General features: G+C 37.5%; 1 protein-coding gene across 3 annotated transcripts in view; it reads right to left on the bottom strand.

Moving 5' to 3' along the window:
• Positions 1-226: 226 nt before the first annotated feature.
• Positions 227-20,345, bottom strand: part of LARS2 (leucyl-tRNA synthetase 2, mitochondrial) — an 80,516-nt gene continuing 60,397 nt past the window's right edge. For 2 of the 3 annotated variants that reach the window (XM_030445726.1, XM_030445725.1), the window contains 5 exons: positions 16,910-17,079; positions 15,885-15,962; positions 13,536-13,647; positions 5,799-5,926; positions 227-597 (listed from right to left, as the gene is read on the bottom strand). In XM_030445726.1, the coding sequence (XP_030301586.1) occupies positions 418-597; positions 5,799-5,926; positions 13,536-13,647; positions 15,885-15,962; positions 16,910-17,079 (668 nt within the window). In that variant the 3' untranslated portion in view covers positions 227-417. The remainder of the gene's footprint in view (positions 598-5,798; positions 5,927-13,535; positions 13,648-15,884; positions 15,963-16,909; positions 17,080-20,345) is intronic. The other variant, XM_030445727.1, reaches the window with a different exon arrangement.

Here is a 20,345-nt window from a genome sequence, read left to right as displayed (position 1 = left end):
CAGCAAGGACTGACTGTAGCACACCTAGCATTTGGTGTAGCACAGACTCAGTTGTTTAATCCTGTAATCAAATTTATGTCTGCATTTAGCTAAGCCAGTTTTCCAATAGGACAGAGCCCCAAGGCTGACACTAAAAGCCCTGCACTTTTCATCATTTATTTTGTCACAATTATTTAGCTCTTCAGCTTCCTTCTCATTCTCCCAGAGAATATGGACAAACAGCATCTCACTGTGACCCGATAAGAAACTTTAATTCTGCACACTTCTCCACACTGAAATGAAGATTGAGCAGCAACCTGATTTTAATGACATTTTTCCCCATCATTACATGACATTTAAATAACCCAAACTGGTATCTTTGAATTGGTTTCATCTTGAAATATTCCCATTCCCTTTTACAGCCCAGCAGACTCTTTGCTACTCCTGCACTAAGAAGTTGATGAGGGCAGTTCTGGGAGACAGAAAGGCCTTTTTAATGTTTCGTCCCTGGAGATGCTTGACTCCAAGTTCACTTTGAAGAACTAGTTCATGGACTTCTTCAAAATTACGGGATGCTTGCTGAGGCACAAAAACTTTGCCACAAGCTTTGTTGTTGATCTGAAAAAGAGAGACATGAAAACAAGGAAAACAGAAGTTACTAGACTGATGTAGACTATTTAATTTCTTGAAACCAATCCATCTCATTATACCTGAGGAAAAAAAGCATGGATCAAACCCTCTTTTCTCCTAACTCTTTCACCAAGCTTGCTAAGTAGAGGATAAAATTCTCCATACGCCCTGTCCCTCTACCACAGAACAAGACAGTGAAACTGCAACTCAAGGAAAATTGACTAAGTGGACATAGGAAGTCTCAGTTTTGAAGACAGCAAGCAGCATGTGATTATGCAATGCATGAAAAAATAGGGGCTGAAAAGATATCTGAAAGATTCATCATCACTGTTTTTTAGAAAAAGAGGCTTTAACTCATGGTATGTTGCATTTGTACTGAACGTGTGACTCATTAAGCTGCTACTGACCACAAAGATGACAACCACTCATCTGGCAATGCTTTCCTCTGTGTGGTTGGTTTTCAGAGCAGCTTTCATACTGGTCTTGCACCAGCAGGGCAGAACCATGTAAGTAAATCATGAGTAAGGCCTTCAGTGGGAATCAATCTATAAAATGGTCTTATAAATCTTTTCTGTTACCCAGTAACAGTAGATAGTGGACAGAGACTACAGAGACTTACAAAGTACCTAAAATTCATTATTACAAAAGCTTTTAGATTTATGTGGAGTACTTCAGGGCACCAATGAATAGAAGTATCAATCCCACATTTTAGTTAAAATAATTTGAATTTCTAAATCCGGTTCAATCAAATTACTTGCATAAAAACCTGCTGCAGATACTGTAGATCTTTGACCTTTAGACATCACTGTAATGAGTTCTCAGTCATCTAGAAGAAACATACATTGCTTCACACAGCTCAGACACAGAAATGCACACAGCTTGGTTTTCACCTGGATTTTATCCAAGATACATGCATGCAACATCCCATGAATAAGAGAGACCTTACTTACCTTTATTCAATAAGGTATTGAATACCTTTATTTCCAATAAAATGTTTGCATTTTATTGAAAATAAAATAATCTGTTCAATTTGGAGAGAGGAAGTTGGGACCAATTTTTTTAAGGAACAATACAAAGACACAAATGCAGCTGAGATGAGTAATTTCTGGGTTTTTTTACTAGACTTGACATCAATTTGCAGTGATAATGTAAGTAGGCTTTTAACTGTCCCTGCTTGGATCCATAACCCAGTATCATAGAAGGCTGGCTGTGTTAAACTTCACCTTTAGCACAAAACAAACCCCTTGAAAAACACAGAAGAGTTAATTATTAAAGCTTTTGTGAAAAACAAACAGAAGCAGTTCTTTTTGACAGGGCACCTCAGAGAAGAAATACATTCCACAGGAAAAAGAGAATGGTAAAATCCAATCAGATACAGTTTCAGTGAGATTACAGTGCAATCTTGAGAGCTTGCTGCTAGGACACGCAGCCTGCAGTTCAAAACTGTGCCTGCTCAGTTAAAATGTTCTCCACGATGCAAATTTATATGTCCCAGCAGATGGATGTTGGCAGGGGAAACTTGCCACAACTGGTCTGTTTGGTGCTGTTCTCAACAGAAAAGCCAAGCAGTCGAAATCAGCTCCGTGAATCAATGACTGCTAGTGCTTGTGTTTTCCTAGGAAGGTGGAGAAGCCTGGGTGACCTGACACTGTGTACCTTCCCACAGCACGTCCCCACATCTCCCCACCCCATGCTGTGAGCTGAGGCTGAAAATGCTGTCAGATGGCAGATTGGTTTGGATTTCAGCATATTTGGAGCATGGCTTTCATTGTTTTGTAGATAGCACGATGCAAAGTCAAATGTATTAAAGCCATGCATAAAGTAAGCATCTGCAGACTTGTCCCACACTGTGCATAACAAGCATCCCATTCACATATTCTTTTAGCCATGGGGTAAGATTCTCAGCAGGACAAAAGTCTTCTGCCATGCCTCTCTGTATCTCACTAGACCAGCATCACCTTCAGCAGCTCCAGATAAAGTGTCAGCACAAGAAACTTGGGTGCTGGCAGTCTTGTTTCTCTGAGGGGCCCTGGGAAGCTGCATCAGCAGAAATAACTAGATCTTGGATCCTTTATTGTGAATCTAGAGGGAGCTAGAGAGGTTATGAAGGATAAAATGAAATTGCAAAAGACTGAAAAACAAGCACCTGGAGCCTGCAGAGAGGAATTTTTAGTTCAACTCAAATATTTTTTTACCACTGACGCATAATCCTTTTGAGAAGTAAAAAGGAAAATAAATATCTTTGCGCTTTTAGACCTTACTCATACACCAAAGCAGGAAAAATGACACCAACTTTTAAAAAAATTTATTTTATGAAAACAGCAGTTACAAGATCACAGCTGCTAACATTTCTGCACCACCTAGAAAATGTGTGGAATGCTAGTCAGAAGTGTGTTCATAAGGTGAAATGCACACTATGTTCAGGTCAGATTTTTAACAGTATTACCAATACATGGTACAATTAAAAATATTCAACTTTGCAATAACATTTATAATAACAGATATAATCATATCCAGTGAATTTAAATGTCTTTCTTGTAGGCAATCTGTACTCTATCACCAAGAATGCAGTGAGTTAGTTGCTTTTATTGCTTTGGGTTAAAAATGGAAAGACGTAACTCCAGCACAGACAGGAAATAATGAAGTATTTTGTGTCAAGAGAAATAAAACCATAATGTCTCAGCAGGCAAATTCCTGGCAGCCTGAGGCAGTCTGATGTCTTGAGAAGAATAGGGTTGTGGCCCAAAGACTCAGTGTGACTGTGCAGCCTTGTGAAGACTTGTGAAAAGACTGCCTCTTTGCAACTAACCAGTTCCTCCCTGTGTTGAGTGTTCCCTGGTTTAATGAGGGCAATTTATTTTTACAGCCATACAAAAACCTAGTGTCCACAAAACTTTAAAATATTCACATGTCTGAGGATTTGTCCCTGCTTCTCCATCTTTCCCTTTTGCCATCCTCTTACAGTAGAAATCCAGTTACCTGTCCCTCTCCCCATCCTTCCCCATCCCCCTTCCCAAACAGACACTGTTTTAAAGAATTCTTGCTGGTTTGAAAAAGGAACTTGTCTCTCTGGCCTTCAATTCACTTATTTGCTCAGAACTAAGGAAGGTGTTTACATACTTCATTTGCTTCCCCTAATATATGGCTGAGCACACAGGCTCTTTCTCTTATTAGAGGACTTCTGCACAAGGCTCTGGCAAAGTCAAGGAGGAAAAGAAACAAAAATATTCTTCATAATGGTTGTTTAAAGCAAAATTAATGTTTATTCTTCTGTTCTCTTTTTTTTGAAGGAAGTTTCAATGTCAGGAGAAAAATATCAATGGCATTTTTATGTTCAGTTGTACAGTCTTAAAAAAATTAAGTTCAGAGTTTGCCTTGTATTGCTGAAGACTTTATTTTAAAGACACATCTAATAACATGTTTTCTTTAACCACAATTGCAAAAAAAATTCTATAATTACACAATTTCTCATTCATTACTTCCATGTAAACTGAACACTGAAATTTAAGATGTTTGCTAGCTGTGCTGGAAGGTGAAGGTTTATTTTAAGCTTGAGAAAAGTGATTATACCTCAGTGAAAACTTTTGTGGGTGTGACCTTTTTACTGCTATAAGTGAATGCTTATCACTGAAAGCAAGCAAGGAAGCAAGCAAGCAAGCAATAAACCCACAGTGAATATTAGGCTTAGTCTGCTATTAACCCCAGTGGCACTTGGGGACTTCTCTTTGGTTTGGTAAAAGACGCCAATTGAAAATTTCCATCAAAAAGACTGTTCTTATTTCTCAGTTTATGAACTAATTCACAGATTTAGCAAGGGATGAAATTATTTGCAAAGACACTATGATGAAGGAAATCCACAGTAACATGACTTCCCCTAAATCCTAGCTCTCTCTTCCTTCCTCAAAAAACCCAGCTGAAAAAAAATAACCCATCTGCCTTACTCCTTCTACCCCAAAGAACTAACATAATAAAATACAGATAAAATGCATTCATTTTGTTTATGCTACACATACAGGGAGCAGGAGGCTTTACATTACCAAATGTCATTTCTAGAGGCTCCATCTCATTCTATGTCCAGAAACACAAAAAGTGTTTCAGCTTAAACATTTAATCTAATATAAAACATTTAAGTTTAGAATGTCTGTATGGTATGTTAAAGGTTCTTCTTAAGTGAGCAGTGAGAAACACATGATTCTTGCAGATCTAATAGTATGGACCTGTGTGATTACAGCCTACTGTAATGCCTCTGCATGAAGACCTCGAATGCAAGCTGACCAGGAGTCATCCAATGGCAGAGCTGAGACACTCCTCATGGCTCCCACCCCCTTGTCTCCAGACAGCCCTTCCATGGCCTGCAGTAGCACTTGCTGCTACTGTGCTCCATTTAATTATAAAGCCTGGGAGCTTTATCATTAATGATAAGATGCCTGGGAGCACGCTGAATACAGACTGGTTAACTAGAGACATAGGAGAAGAAGACAGAAAACTACATTCTGAATGTGTGCATACATATGTTGGGAAATTACAGGTGAACTAAGTGTAGCTCTACAACCATTCTTTACTGAACTGTCAGCTCTTTCCCTAGACCACAAAGGTGCTGGAGCTTAAAGAGAAACTGGAATGCAGTTCTAACATTAGCAAAGATACATGTTTTTCCTCAGGCTCATTCCTGCAAATACGCTGTTTTGACATGTGCCAGAAGTTCAGCTTGAAGCAGATGGGAAGCATTGTTTGGCAAAAATCACGGTGTATTAACCCAGCTTATGGTAAGTTGTATTAAGCACAACAGGTACCACAAGATATGTCACCTCATTGTACATTTTTGTACAGGGTCAAGATCATTAATGCACTGTCAGGCAAAAAATCTGGAGAGACCTGCATTCTGATCATAGTTTTGACTGTACTGTCCTTGCCCACAGCTGTTCATTGGCAAACCTCCACAGGTACTAATATGCAGACGCTCAAAAAGATTTAGATCTTCTCCCCTCCAGACTTGCTGCATTTTTTTTTCATAAAGGAAACCATTTTAGTTACTTCACACAATGGTAACTGCAGCTTCTGTCTTAACTGACCTCACACTGAGCCACCTCAGAAAGGAACTGACTTCCACAAGAGCAGAAATTTTGTCACCCTCTGAGGTCATAATGCATGTCTTGACCACCACTGAAAATAAATGAAAATATTCTTACCAGAACAGACATCTCCACAACATCTGATGGCTGAAGGTACTCTGGGTCTACTTTGGGCCAGGACTGATGCAGCACATCAACATCCCAGTGATGATGAGAACAAAGTTTATTCTGCACGTGTGCCAAACCTGGAAAGTGAAAACATGCAAACATTCAGCTGCACTGTAACCAGAACATTCAGTCTTTGGAATCAGTTTGATAAATAAGATCAGAATAAATCTGACTTTAAAAGCAAGTCCTTTAGGAGGAAATAACTTTGTTTAGATTAGCATACAACACATTATAAACGGAAAGATATACATCTTCAGAGTGCTTGTTTTATACAATGTTTAAGGATGCTAACATGAACATTGTGGGCAGATTTTAGGTTTGGATTAGCACTCCAAAACTGCCAAAAGCACAGAAGACCACTGTTTATTATTTTAGATTTTAATACTGCAACACAAGCTGACCTCCACTTCTAGAAGTCAGTTGTAATACTGTGGGGTTTTTTCAATAATAACACTACCAGTTAGATAGTTAGATTAAAATTTTACTAACAACACAATCAAAATTATACATAAGTATTGCTTCTTATTTTACCATTTCAAATATTCTGGGTAGTTTCTGAATTTGCAAGTTAAATTACTTGCAATATTTTCTCATATTTTGTGAAGTATCTATTTTCTTGCAAATTAAAGGTACTACATAGGAATACCTTGAATAGCTTGGTCTCCTTATGAGAAATGCATTCTAAAACACTTTATCCTTTTCTTTTTTAAAATCTCCTAAAAGGGCTATAAATGACCTCATTATATTAAATATTAAATAGGCTTTGCTCTCCACGAGACAATTAATTCCTGATTTAAGTAATAAGAGAACAGGATGCAGTTTGTTCCAAAGCTGCATTCTTACACAGAATAAAAGCAGGATTTACGTTGCTTTTTACTCCAGCTGTAGGAAAAAAAATAAAATATTTCACTCAGCAAGAGTCAAATATTATCAGTATTGAGGATGACTGCTCTTGTGATTCTCAAAAAGCCTGAGGATTTCTGAATTAAAAACATTCTCTCTGTGTGAATAAGAATACAAACTAAAACTTTTTATAAGCACATGCTTCATCCAGAACTGCCAAATGTATTTGAAATCTCATCTGGATTAGGGAAACTCCATCAAAAGCATGAAGAAAACCCATCAACACGAGTCACTATTGAGACTGAGGTACCTGAAGCTGTTCAAACCACAGCACTGTGGCAGACAGGAGCAAAACCAACCCATGTGTGATGCATACATGAATTCACCTAGCTGGACTGTTTAGACAAATCCATTGACATCAAGACAACAAAGAACAGAGACATAAAAATAACACAACTTCCTCCAGAAAAATCCGGCAGCTTTTTGTCACTGCTTTTTCAGACAAAGCACTTTGATGAAATGACACACAGCCGTGCTATTTGCTGAGTGATTCAGAAATCAGGTGGACCAGTGGGAGCTATTTCAGTGGTGAGAACGTGCCCTTCCCTAAGAATAACAGCTAAGGTACAGTTTTATTAGGTAAATTATTGACTAAAACACTTAAATAGATCTGATTTTGTGTATTTTTTTTCTCTTGCAACAGGAGCTCAGAAACTGACAGAGAAGAAGATAGGAACTTGAGCAGAAAAAGAAAAATCTTTACATTGGTGATTCCTTATCATGTTGACTTAAAAGACAACAGCTGTGAGATTCTTCCCTTTTTGGCTTTTGAACACCCAGATGAGCTCATTTCTTTCCAGCTGATCACATGCCTTGTGGCAGAAGCATGCATACTGGCCACTCCTTATCCTCCTGCTGAAGTGGATTAAAAACCACTTTCTGGCAGAAGTCAAGAGCTTCTATCTATGAAAGCAAAATCAGGGTCACTTTTAATCCCTGCGGAGGCTGTCAGTCCCAATAAAACTACTACTAAAAAAAAAAAGTACTCTGAAGTAGATAAAGTGTCAATCTTTTGGTTTGTTTCCTTGCTACAAAATGAGCTGTGAGATCATTTGTATTTTAAAAAAGTGCAAAAGTCAACAGAACCAGTTTCAGAAAACTGAGTTTGGCAGGAAACCAAAATGAAGATTTTAGTTAGATTGCCTGTCTGGCTTCCTGCCTTAATTCATATTTTGTGAGCTACAGAATACAGTAAGAACAGTAATGCAACACAGAAAAACCCAGAAACTTCATTGCTATGATCAAGAATGGAGATGATCCACGTGTCAGGACCAGTGCCTCCTCCAGCCTTTCCACTTCATTCTGAGACATTACAGAAAAGTGTTGTTTGAGAAGTTGAGACCATTTCACAGGCTTTTTATTGTGAAAACACTAAGAACCTGTTTTACTTTCTAAGTGTACTGGAAAGTGCCTAATGCACATTGTGCACATTGTGAAGCACCACACACTTTGCTTTATATTTTTTGACATCTTTTACTTTTATGGCTATAGATGCTCTTGCAGACACAAGACAGAAAGCCACCTGAGTACATTTTTACTCACCGTTAAGTCATTTACTTATACATACATATCTTTACATCCATACAGGGCAGATCAAGGATGACCTGTGCTGAATCTGAAGCTGTGATCCTGCAACTGGATCTGCTTCAATGGACTTCCACTGACTAGCAAGCTAACACTAAACCAGGATCTCTCTAACAAGTAACTTACGGCACTGTAGCCCAACTTCAAACCACCAAGTTAAATGCGTATTAAAGTACTGTGAGTGAGTTCAGAAAAAGAGGGCAAAGGACAAGTCTAACAACATTTCAGCTCATGGCAATGTTTTATTAGCATAACATGAGTCTCTCATAAGATTAATACTTCCCTGAAGGTGCTAGCTGGGGGTGGCGTAGGGGGAAGACCAGATTCTAATTCTAAAGGTATTTAAGAAGGAAGCAATCACCTATCAGCAGGGCAAGTTAGGACAGCAAGGTAGCTCTAGTCTTACAGGAAAAAAGCACTATAAAAATTGTAAAATTTCAGCAACAGTGCTGCTAGTATGACACAAAATTATGGATGCAAGAGAAAAAGATGTGATTGTGGAGTAAACTGAGTGAAAGCTGGCACATGATGAGAGCCAGCAGAGAGGTTAACAAAGCAGAAAAGGCAAGGAGGATGGAAGTCTTGATATAAGGAAGTTAATGAAGACATCTGAAGCAAAGCCAGTATCAGAGTTTAGGACAAGAGATTTTCTGACGAGAGATTAAGTTGATCAGAGGGGGCAGTACAAGGTCATTCTGAGGGTGTGTTATCCAAATGCTGATAACTTTTGGATTTAGCTAACTCAAAACAATAGAAATCTGTTTTAACTCAGAATCCATCACACTAACAAATAAGCAGATGAATTTTTTAAAAAGCTCAGAGCAGGAGAGTGTAAGGGTAAGTGGAGATGCATTCTGGGTCCCTATCTTACTCACCTCTGCAGCTTCTTCCAAGGACAAGATAGCTGCCCTGTTACTTTGTTCTTGGTAGGCTTCTCTACTATTTAACGAATCTCCTAATCAGATTCAGGCAAGCTGTGTCTACTTTTCTGCAGCCCATGAGGAACAGGAAGCCTGTGAATCTTATGTGAAATGGTCTGCAACCTCAAAGAAATTATAGCAATACTGTAAGAACTGTTTCCAGACAGCTCTGAGAAAAAACTGTATTGGACTGCTAGTACAGTCGTACAGAACTAAGTAAAGCCAGGAAAAATTACATTCACTGCATACAGTACTAGGGGATTCATTTTATACATTTCCTTGTGACAGATATGGAGCACCAAGGAGTGTTATGAAAAGCCTGGGTTACTAAAAGCTAACTCCAGGTTGTGTTTCCAGCTCAGTAAACTCCATGTGAATCCTTGTAAACATCTGAAAATTTTCTGCCTTCCTCCATTTGTACAGACTTACTATTTATCCTTCACTTTAGGTTATTATGCTTGGATGAAAAAAAAATATTCCAAATAGTGATTCTTCTTCAATTTGTGAAGGGGGATTTCTGCATTCAGATTTTCAATTAAAATCTGCAACATCAATTAGCTTCTACCCAACCCTATTCTTTACAAAAGCCTTCTTGAGCAAGGACTGAATTCAGTCAAATAAATTCTTGCAAAAGAGCTACTGCAGTGACAGTGAAAATGTTGCTAAGACAATTATACCATTACAAATTCCAATAAATTTTGTTTCCTTTCAATACATCTTAACATATAGCATCAGTATATATCTTTCATGTGCCATCTCTTACAAAAATTTGACAACTGCCAGTAATTACCTTCACATCCTTCTTTAGACAGCAAAATACTGTACTACTACAAACAAATGAAAAAAAAAAAACCAACATCTGAACTGGTGCCTGCATATTCCTCAGATACAAGGTTTCAGGAAGGAAACAGATTTCCTCATCCTGTTAGTGTTCATAAACTGCCGAGATGTCAGCCGGATGCACTCTTCCCACACTGAGGGGCTACAGTCACTTCTTATGTTATTAAACGATAAACCAGTGTATTCACTGCACCAGTAAGGCCATTAGGTCAACACACTGAAGTACAGAAAGCTCTTCTAAGCAGGAGAAAGAACCCCTTCACACACAAAATATCAAAGCACTGGGTTACCACTCTTACTATTGTTCAGCAGCTTTTCCCTCGCTCAGACTGGAAATATTTCCTGCCAATACTGAAGGACGTTCTACACCCAGGACACAAAGAGACCAAACTCCCCAACTCTTCATTTCCACCTGATACACAAAAACAAGATGGTCACAAAGCAACTAAACCCCAGGGGAGAATAATTCTCCAGCTGTAGAAGAAAAATCGCTGTACCTCGAATCTAGCCAATTTTACTTTAATCATACTTAAAAGTTGCACATTGCATCAGAAGCATCCTTGGGAAATCAAACTGCAGTTCTGAGTTTGCAAAGATAATCAACAGGATAATGAAGAAAGTATAGTGGACTAAATAGCTAAAATTTCAAATGAACTCTTGCTGCAACTCTTGCAAAGCAGGACATCATTATTACAATTGAAATGAAGTATATTACAGATGTTAGTCATTACTTAAAATGTCAGGCAAACCGTCTTTAAATAACTTAATTTATTATTATTATTATTACTACAAATTTTCCTAATTTTCCTAATAAATTGATTCGTTGGTAGTCATTGAGATGGACTGATTTGCAATTAAATCCAGGTGTAAAGAACCTTCTTCAAAGAGGATACCTATATACAAATTTATACACTTTGTCAAGTTTTAATTTTTACAAGCCATTGTATCAGAAAACAATGATTTTCTTTTTTCTTTTTTCTTTTTTCCTTTTTCTTTTTTTTTTTTTTTTAATTTCTGTCATCTGAGTCAAACAGCTTTTAGATGAAGTAGAAATCAAAATTAAAATGCAAAAAGATTTTTTGCTCTATAAATATAAATGCATTCAGAATGCAATTATTTTAAAGAAATTGTGGATACTTAAAATGTATCATGTTTTGCATTAAACATTGTTTTTTGAGCAAAGGAGAATATTTTACATAGTTACTGAATAACACTAACAGCATCAGGTATTTTTTGACATCAGAACCATCAACATTTTAATATTAGTTGCTAGCCTCTTTTGCCTAGCTTTTCATTTCAAAATTAGGAAAGGAAAAAAAGTTGGTTCATTTTATCAATTTAAAGCACACCTATCCTTTAAACTGAAAAAATGCTGTTTGTATCTGCAGAATACCTTCCAGTTGTCAAAAGTAGTTTTATTACCTCCACAAAGCCTCCTTTAGGGTTTAGGCAGAAAGTTCTACAGTTCTGTGGTTTAACTATCTTCAAATTGTTGGCAGTTAATATAATAGAAATTAATCTAATGTAACACAACACACTAACTCCGGGTCTTTATGTAGGTTGCCATTATTTCACATTTAGTTTTAAATTCTAATATAATTTCTTCTTAAATGTTTTTTGACTATAATCAGTGATCAGAAAGCATAGAGAGATTACAATGCAACAGTAGAAGTGTTATTCATCCTGTAAAGCACAATGAAAAGTGTAAAAATTAAGGGGAATTCTCTTTTCTTCCTCTCTCTTTTGGCATATCTCATTATGTATTAAACATATACACAACATATACCACAAACATAAACATATAAACATACACACATGAGAAACACTAATAAGAAAGCAAAATCGTATTTCTTCAGAACCTTAAATGCACAAGTTATGTGCTTAATATGCTTCAATGTTAACACAATCAGCTGCTCCTACCAGCATTCCTACTTAACTGCAAAATTATCTGTTTGATATTAACTACAGAGCTTCCAAATCTCCCAGTTTCATTTTCCCCTGTGGAAAGAAAAATCCTCCTTGTTTTAATTCCTAAACCAAACAAAATGTAAAGGCTGAGTACAAGTTATTTTTAGAACAAATTGTCAGTATTTAGTTATACATGTATTACTTATGTGCTGTTTCTTATTGGCATTACAATAGCAGACAGAGGTTCTATCAAAGTTGTAGGGGAAGGCAAATGCTATAGGTGCTATTTATAGAGCTAGTAATATACAAAATCCTTTTCCTGACTTGCTTATGAGAGAGGAAGCAGCACCATCCCTGCATTTAGATGCAAAGCCAAGGTACAAAGAGAGAGACTTACTCTGAGTGTATATGGAGAACAAAAGCACAGAAAACTAAATATTTAGAAAGGTTACTTTTTATATTGAAAATATTTAAAACAGGAAAACATAATTACCTGTACCTAATAAAATTTAAGAAATTGGTTACATCAGAAGAGCAACAAGACTTGATGGGACTTGAGTGCAATACAGAATATGAACTTGGGGAATCTGTCTATAGAATATAGTTGCACATTTTCCACAAGAATTCCCAATCTCAGGACAGAACTGCCAGATGTCAGCTATTTCAAATCAACACAGCCTTCTTACCACACACAGTAGTTAAATATGCATTCATTCTCCTCACAAAAATTTTCAATAGCTTTGATGTAATGATGACTATGCTAAAAGAGATTGTGATTTTTATGTTTAGCCATAAAATTCATCAGGCACAAAGTATTTTTGTATACTAGTTGCACTGAACTACAATGCAGTGTTTGGACCACACAAGCAAATCATTATTTTTAAATGCTGACAGGAGCCAATGATAATTCACTCCCAACTTTTATTATGTTTCCTGTTCATTCTTACATCAGAGAAAGATCCAGAAAATGTTTATCATTCTCATTCTCCAGAGATTTTAAAGAAAAGACTCCTTCTCTAATATTCAAAATGTGACAGGATTAAGCTTCACGTTTGTCAAGTTACATAAATTAAGACATCCAAGTGGTCTCTGTCATTTTATCAACATACTTGATATTTCTGTATTCTCTAACATTTATCTGAATTTCAAGTCCATAAGGCACTGTATGTGTAAGTAATAAGACAATTAGAACAGTGGGCCTCTTCTTACAAAGGTTGTTTCTAGCCTCAGGTTCAGCTCTGTATGTGCTTCATGTAGAAAGGAATTACCAGCTGACACAGGAATTCCTCATGCAAGTCTTGCCTTGAACTGTTCTTCCTTCTCTCTTTCTCAGCCCTAGTCTCAAGGAACTCACCTTTGTATGCAAAGGGAAAAAACCTAAGAGACAGATCTAGGAACATCACAAGTTTCAAGTTTGTTTAGGGACTTTGACAGAAGGTGACAAGATAGATGCATAACTGAGGGATAAGTGATAAATGTATTGTTAACTTTTTTCTTGCAACTGCAATAAAAAGTATGGTTCTCAAAATACCTTTCCACATCTCTGATGCAATGTGTGGAGCCATAGGTGCAAGCATTATGCAGAGTGTAGCCAAAGCATCTTCAAATTCTGTGCTGTGGAGAATAAGAGGCTGAGGAGCTTGCTAAGCAAAAAAATTCAAACAAACAAAAAACAGAAAGAAAAGAAAATTGATTATTAATACAAATATTCTGGGTAGGGAAAAATAGTTTAATTTAGATGAAAATTCAGTATTAAAACCTAAAATCTATGTCTATGCTCAGGACAGAGTAATTTCATAGTAAGTTAGAAACTTCTGGAAAGTTCTGGAAAATTAAAATCACAGTTCTTGGTCAGAGTGCTGTCTTAGCACTTGGAAGCTAATCCAGAAGGGGGTGATGCAGACCCTTGAGGATTTGCTCTGGTACAGGGGTCTGGACATAGAACGTATGGACAATTGTAGCCCTCAAAAGCATTTTGTGTGCTGCCACTTATAGAAGTGCAATCTTAGACAATATCAGTGCCATGTGAGAAGAGGGAAAATACTTGTATAGAAGAGTCAAACTCTGCTAGATGCAGCATGGTTTTTGTTAGGACAAGGTTCAGTTATATGGGATGCTACAGTGTCTTATGCCAAACTGAATTCAGAGACAAAGTGAGGTTTTAGAGCTGAAGAAAGATTTGGGAATGAAAAGGACAGCACAGTCTTTTACAGTTTGATATTAAAGCTGCTTTACTGAAGTGTGAATCTTCTCTAATACAAAAAAAAAATTAAATTTATTGCAAAAAGTGCTAGACTGATAAAATTTGAATCTTCATTTCTCTATTTATGGCATCTTAGTATAAAAGATGGAACAGAGAAACTTTCTGTTTCTTTGTTTATTCTGACTCAGAGGATTTACATCCCAGGGTAAATTCAGATTATGCATTTATTTTGTAGTTCACCTCTGTAAAGTAACAGCACAGAAAAATGCCAATACACCTCTGCTTCTGGGAATTACTTGATGGGTGTGATGAAGAGTTGTTTCTGTCTACTAGAATATTCTGCAAACTCAGTTGTTTAGCACAGACCACAAATACTGTTGGATGGCATCCTCAAATCGCCAGCACTAGTGAGGTCATCACAAAACAGACTTCAGAAAGTTTTAGTAACTACTACCTGTTTTCTATATTTAACCTTCAACCACCTCCTCACTTCCTCCTTTCAAATGGGACTGAAGGAGGAAGTGCCCCATGCCATGCAGAAACTCATTCTTGAAAGATACTGCACTGGCTTCTTTGGTCAAGAGATGGCCAAACATCTGTCTGTCTGTAGGACACTGATTTCTATATTTTATTTTTTTTAACATTCACTTATTACCATCCATGAGCCCAAAATGAATATTAAACACTGAAGTGGTGATAAAGAACTGTGTGCCATCTTCCTAACATCACAGAGTATCCCACACTTGTGTTATTTCAGTATAACACTTATGCATGCTTTACTTAACTTTTCATCAAGTCCCTTCATTTTGCCAATAATATCCTTGAAATCCATAACGTATAAAATGGTATTTCAACAAAGGAGCTAAAACCCCACAAGTTTTAATTTGATTTATGTTTTAGATCATGTTACCATTATATGTCTGAAAGAATCCTCAACCACATCTAAACAGATCTAAACAAAAGCAAGGGTAAGAGTTTATTGCATTTGATCTATACTGGCTAATAAACAATAACCAAAATATAAAATGCTGAAGTTATTTCCATGCTTGTTTTTAAAAAAGGAATTTCCAAACTCTATTACTAGCAAACAGTTCAGTTGTGAAAGCTGTCTCTGAGGAATGTAAGATGATGTGTGATTTTCCTTGATAGGAATAACTGTTTTCTTTAATTTTGATAATTCTACAAGGTATTGGTATATATAAAAAGAGACTGGATGTGGCACTCAGTGCCATGGTCTAGCAACCGCAACAGTGGTTCAAGGGTTGGACTCGATGATCTCTGAGGTCCCTTCCAACCCAGCCAATTCTATGATTAAATTCTATGATATAGGTACTGGTACAAAGCTACCTATGCAATTCATTTAAAAACCAAAAAGAAGAAAGCACAGCTAAACAAAATGTATCCTCTGAAATTGCAGGATGCACACATAAGTATCAGAACCTAGTGGCTCTAATACCTTCAAGTTCGTCTTACAAAACTGTATTTCAGGGTTACAGAGAGACTAACCAAGCTGCTTTTGAACCAAGTAACTCCACTGAAATTATGGTAACTCAATAGTAATCACTGCATATGACTTGGAATTCTGGATCTATACCTTGGGCAGCTCCTGCTTTGTATAAAAACTTACAGGAAGAGGGTATGACAGAAAAAATACCTTCATTCATATCCCATACTTACATGGAGTACGTTAGTGAGGCTCATCAGTCGAGAAATAGCTGCATTGAACAAATAATCCTTTGTGAAGTACTCTGTTACCTTGTATTAAAAGAAAAGGTTTGTCACTAATTACTTCATGGATGATCTTCTCTAATGTGAAAATCACTGTGGCATGCAAATGTTTCATAAATTCAACCACACGTGTGTATGGGAAAAAATAAACAGATCAAAATTCAGTCAACTAGCTCTTCCCTGGTTTTCAGGGTTTTAAAAGCTTCAATCATTGCCAATTGGAACTGTGTGTTAGTAATCACCCTTTATTTTCTTTACTAAAGTATCTCCCCGCTGCCCTAGAAGAGGCCTTCAAACTTGTAAATTCAGTTATACAGTAGACAGTTTGTCCATCCATAGCAAGACTGTAATACTGATGTCTGTTAAATAAATTGGAAGGTGTCTCACACAGGATTTAAATCAGGACAAGTTTTTATCGATAGAAAATGTTAATTTTGCAGTTATTTTTGTCACCTTTAGATAACTGAATTGACACTAATCACAGCATGAGACAGCTCATATGAAGAGATGAACAATCATTTGAAGAATATTTTTTTTAGGATATGTTAATATATTTTTTCCAGCAACCTTTTTTCATTCTATATGAAACAGCAGGCATAATAACGAGGTGTGAAGAAAACAAATCAAAAGCTCTTGTTGGGGTACCCTGCATAGCTAGCCTATAGCTTTACTACTGGATATGGAGTTACTCTGAACCCAGACTGATAATATTTAATGCTATAACATTTCATCTGTTAATAAAGGCACACACCAGAGAAATTTTGCCAATCCAAATCTTCCTATTTTTCAAGAGTTCTGTCCCATATGATTTGTAGGTAAATAAAATTACCTATACAGGAAATAATTCACTTAAACTATTTTCGAGCTGCTCATCTGAGGAAAAAACCTTTTGGCTCTGTAAGTCAAGCATATGGTTTTAGCATGAGCAGTAACTTATTTAGTCATCTGCAAACTATGTAAGTGTTTCTTGTAACCTCAGATATCACCAGATTCTTTTGCTCCCAGATCCTTCTGGCTTCAGCCTTCTGTTTCTTATTCAGCAGCTCAGGATTGGGCACAGTTCCTGATGTCCTGGCTTCAATCAGTTTGGTTACAAGCATCCAGATCCGCACCTGCCACCTCTGAACACCTGGCATTGCATCAGCTGAGATTAAGGAAAGAAACAAATTTCAGTTACAGTGATTGAATACAAAACTTTAAAGAAAAATAGAAAGGAAAATTAACACTAGAACTGAACACTTAAAAAAACCAAACATCAAACACCTGTATTTTTAATGAAAAATGGCAATACAAGTAAAAATGCCTTTACAAATAATGCTAGATTGCCTTAATGGAAAGAAATCAGTAAGATAAGCCAAAAGAATTTTTTTGCAGATATAAAGTGAGAATACTTGCTAAATCTGTAAAATATCCCAGTGTTATGTCAATGTTAGAATTCTTCCTTTTTTTTAATGACTCAACAAAACAGTTCTACATACTCTCATTTTTCAAACTCCTGGAAGAATACAAACATACATACTATATATATATACACATATGCACACATTTTTTTAAATTGAGAGGTTTAATCTAAAATTTTATTTTAGAAATTATATATATTTTTGTTGCTACAGAGATGCTACTGCACTAGTAAGTACAGGCTCTGTTCCTCGGTACCATCTTTAGACACAGCTGCTCTGAATAGAATCATCGTACCCTAAGATGTCCCAACCAGAAAAAGCTTCCAGTTCTGCTCTGGCATCTGCACTTGGAACGATTGCGAGGGCCACTACTAACCTGGGAAAAGTAAAAGACATCTGAGTCTTATATATGACTGTAATACAGGTGGATTATCTTTGCAGTTGCACTAGATGAAAGAATCTGGGAACAGAATCTGGGAACAGTAAATTTCAACCTCATTGACTGTCTTCATGAACCTCATGAACTCTCCCATGGTGGGACTAAAAGTATGATGCTCTCTCCAAACTTTCCACCTCCTGTTCATACCAGAAGCATGTGTAGATCATCTAGACGTGGTAGGCTTGGCTTAATCCAGATTGTGGTAATGGTGCAATAAGCTGCTGGGTAAGTTTGACTGCATCTGCTCCTGCACAGTCTGGAAGATTGCTTGCCCTCACCAGGGAAAAGAGGGGTAGAGAATGACATGAGGTTTTATCTACACATCCACTACTGAAAAGACAAGGAATCTAGTCTGGAGGGCAATCCTCAAAAGACTATCAAATCACATCTAGTGAAGAGAAGGATCATGGCAACTGAGAACCTGTATTTCATATCCTCCAATTGAGATGATTTTTTGTATTGAGTTTGCATGTCAAGGTTTTGGTAACAGGTGGGCTACAGGACTAGCTTTTGTGAGAAGCTGCTAGAAGCTTCCCTGTGCCTGACAGAGCCATTGCCAACTGGCTTCAAGACAGACCTGCCAGTGGCCAAGGCTGAGCCCATCAGCAATGGTGGTAGTGCCTCTGGGATGACATAGTTAAGAAGGGGAAAAAACCTACTGTGCAACAGCAACTGCAGCTGGAGAGAGGAGTGAGAATTTTGTGAGAGAAACAACTCTGCAGACACCAAGGTCAGTGAAGAAGGAGGGGGAGGAGTTGCGCCAGGTGCTGGAGCTGGGATTTCCCTGCAGCTTGTGGTGAGGACCATGATGAGGCAGGCTTTGCCCTGCAGCCCATGGAGGGGTATGGCAGAGCACATCTTCAGCTGCAGGCCATGGAGGATCCCACACCAGAGGAGGTGGATGCCCAAAGGAGGCTGTGACCCTGTGGCAAGCCAGTGCTGGAGCAATCTCCTAGCAGGACCTGTGACATTGTGAAGAGGAGCCCATGCTGGAGAAGCTTTGGTGGCAGGACTTGTGAGCCCATGAGGGATCTGGTCTGGAGCAGTCTGCTCCTGAAGGACTGCACCTAACGGAAGGGCCCCGTGCTGGAGCAGGGGAAGAGCCTTACCCTTGAGGAGGAAGGGACAGCAGAGAGAACATGTGATGAATGGACCACAACTCCCATTCCCCATCCCACTTTGGAGGAGAAGGCAGACAAATCAAGAATGAAGTTGAGCCCAAGAAGAAGGGAGGGATGGCGGAAGGTGTTTTTTAAGATTTAGTTTTATTTCTCATTACCCTTCTCTGATTCAGTTAGTAAGAAACTAAACTACTTAGCCCAAGCCAAGTCTGTTTTGCCTGTGATGGTAACTGGTGAGTGATCGCTCCCTGTCTTTACCTTGACCCAGGACTCTTTAATTGTATTTTTCTCCCATGGTCCATCTGAGGATAGGAGAGTGATACAGGAGCTTGGCATTCAGCCAAGGTCAAACCCACCACAAATTACTTGGGTTCTTCAATTAAAAAACTTAGAGATTTACATGCTTATTATCTTCCTTGAATGTTTTACCACCATGCTCTGGTACACTTTGCAACTAAGGCTTTGTATCCACAATTCTCATACTAATTGAGTTACTCCATTTTCAAGATGGAAAAATACACCAAAAAGATTGTGTATCACTGAACTAACTGCTTCGGAGGCAATAACGTACCTGTGTGCTGTTACGGATGCAGGAATTACAAGCAGTTGTTATTTTGAAGAGATATTACCTCTTCAAATACCTAGCTCTGTATTGTTACAATTAGATGATGACAGAAAACCAACTGAGAGAAATCATACACGATGCTCCTCCGGTACTTACAGCAGTGCAATAACATGTAAATAAAGGCGCATGAAGGTAAAGGGTGACAGACACCAACTGAAACCATGCTTAGTGCAGGCTGAGCTAAGTAGCAAGAAGCTAATAAAAGAAAGAAGAAATACACCTTTCTCAAACCAGGCATGGAGTGTTTTATTACAGCTTTAAGCAACAAGAGAGCTAGATTTAAATGTGTGCATAAGCCTACATTAATATGTATGAACCACAGTAGATAAAATAAATTAATATCTGTCAGTATGATAAATTGCATGGTGGCAGTAAATAAGCATGTAGGAGGGTAAATCTTATCTTAGTCAAGAACTTTGCTCATAAAATATTATGGGTGTACAAATATTAATTACTAGGAACTCTGATGAGATTCTTCAGAGAAGTATTTCACGGTCGAGCTCACAAAAGCCACTGCATACATGTGCAAATAAATGGAAATAAAAAATTGTAGAGTTTAATCTGTAATCTGATAAGATTTAAAAAAAATCTTAGAATGAAGGAAATAATCTTAAAATAATAGTTTTCAGTCAGTCAATCATAGCTAATAAAAAATAAGAGAATGAGGTCCAGGTTTGCATTCTATTACTGAAGAAGAAAATACCACTTGAGAAGTATTTTCATATATGCTTTTAGCTTAAAAGAGGTCAGCTGCTTGCAATAATCTTGCAAGCCTGCCTCTTTGTGACAGCTTTGTGACCTCCTCTCTTTTTAAAAGAAGCAAAA

The sequence above is a fragment of the Calypte anna genome, chromosome 2 (assembly GCF_003957555.1).
Source record: "Calypte anna isolate BGI_N300 chromosome 2, bCalAnn1_v1.p, whole genome shotgun sequence".
Classification (NCBI taxonomy): Eukaryota; Metazoa; Chordata; class Aves; order Apodiformes; family Trochilidae; genus Calypte; species Calypte anna.
Note: the sequence above shows the minus strand (reverse complement) of the source record. Positions and strands in the feature narration are given on the sequence as shown.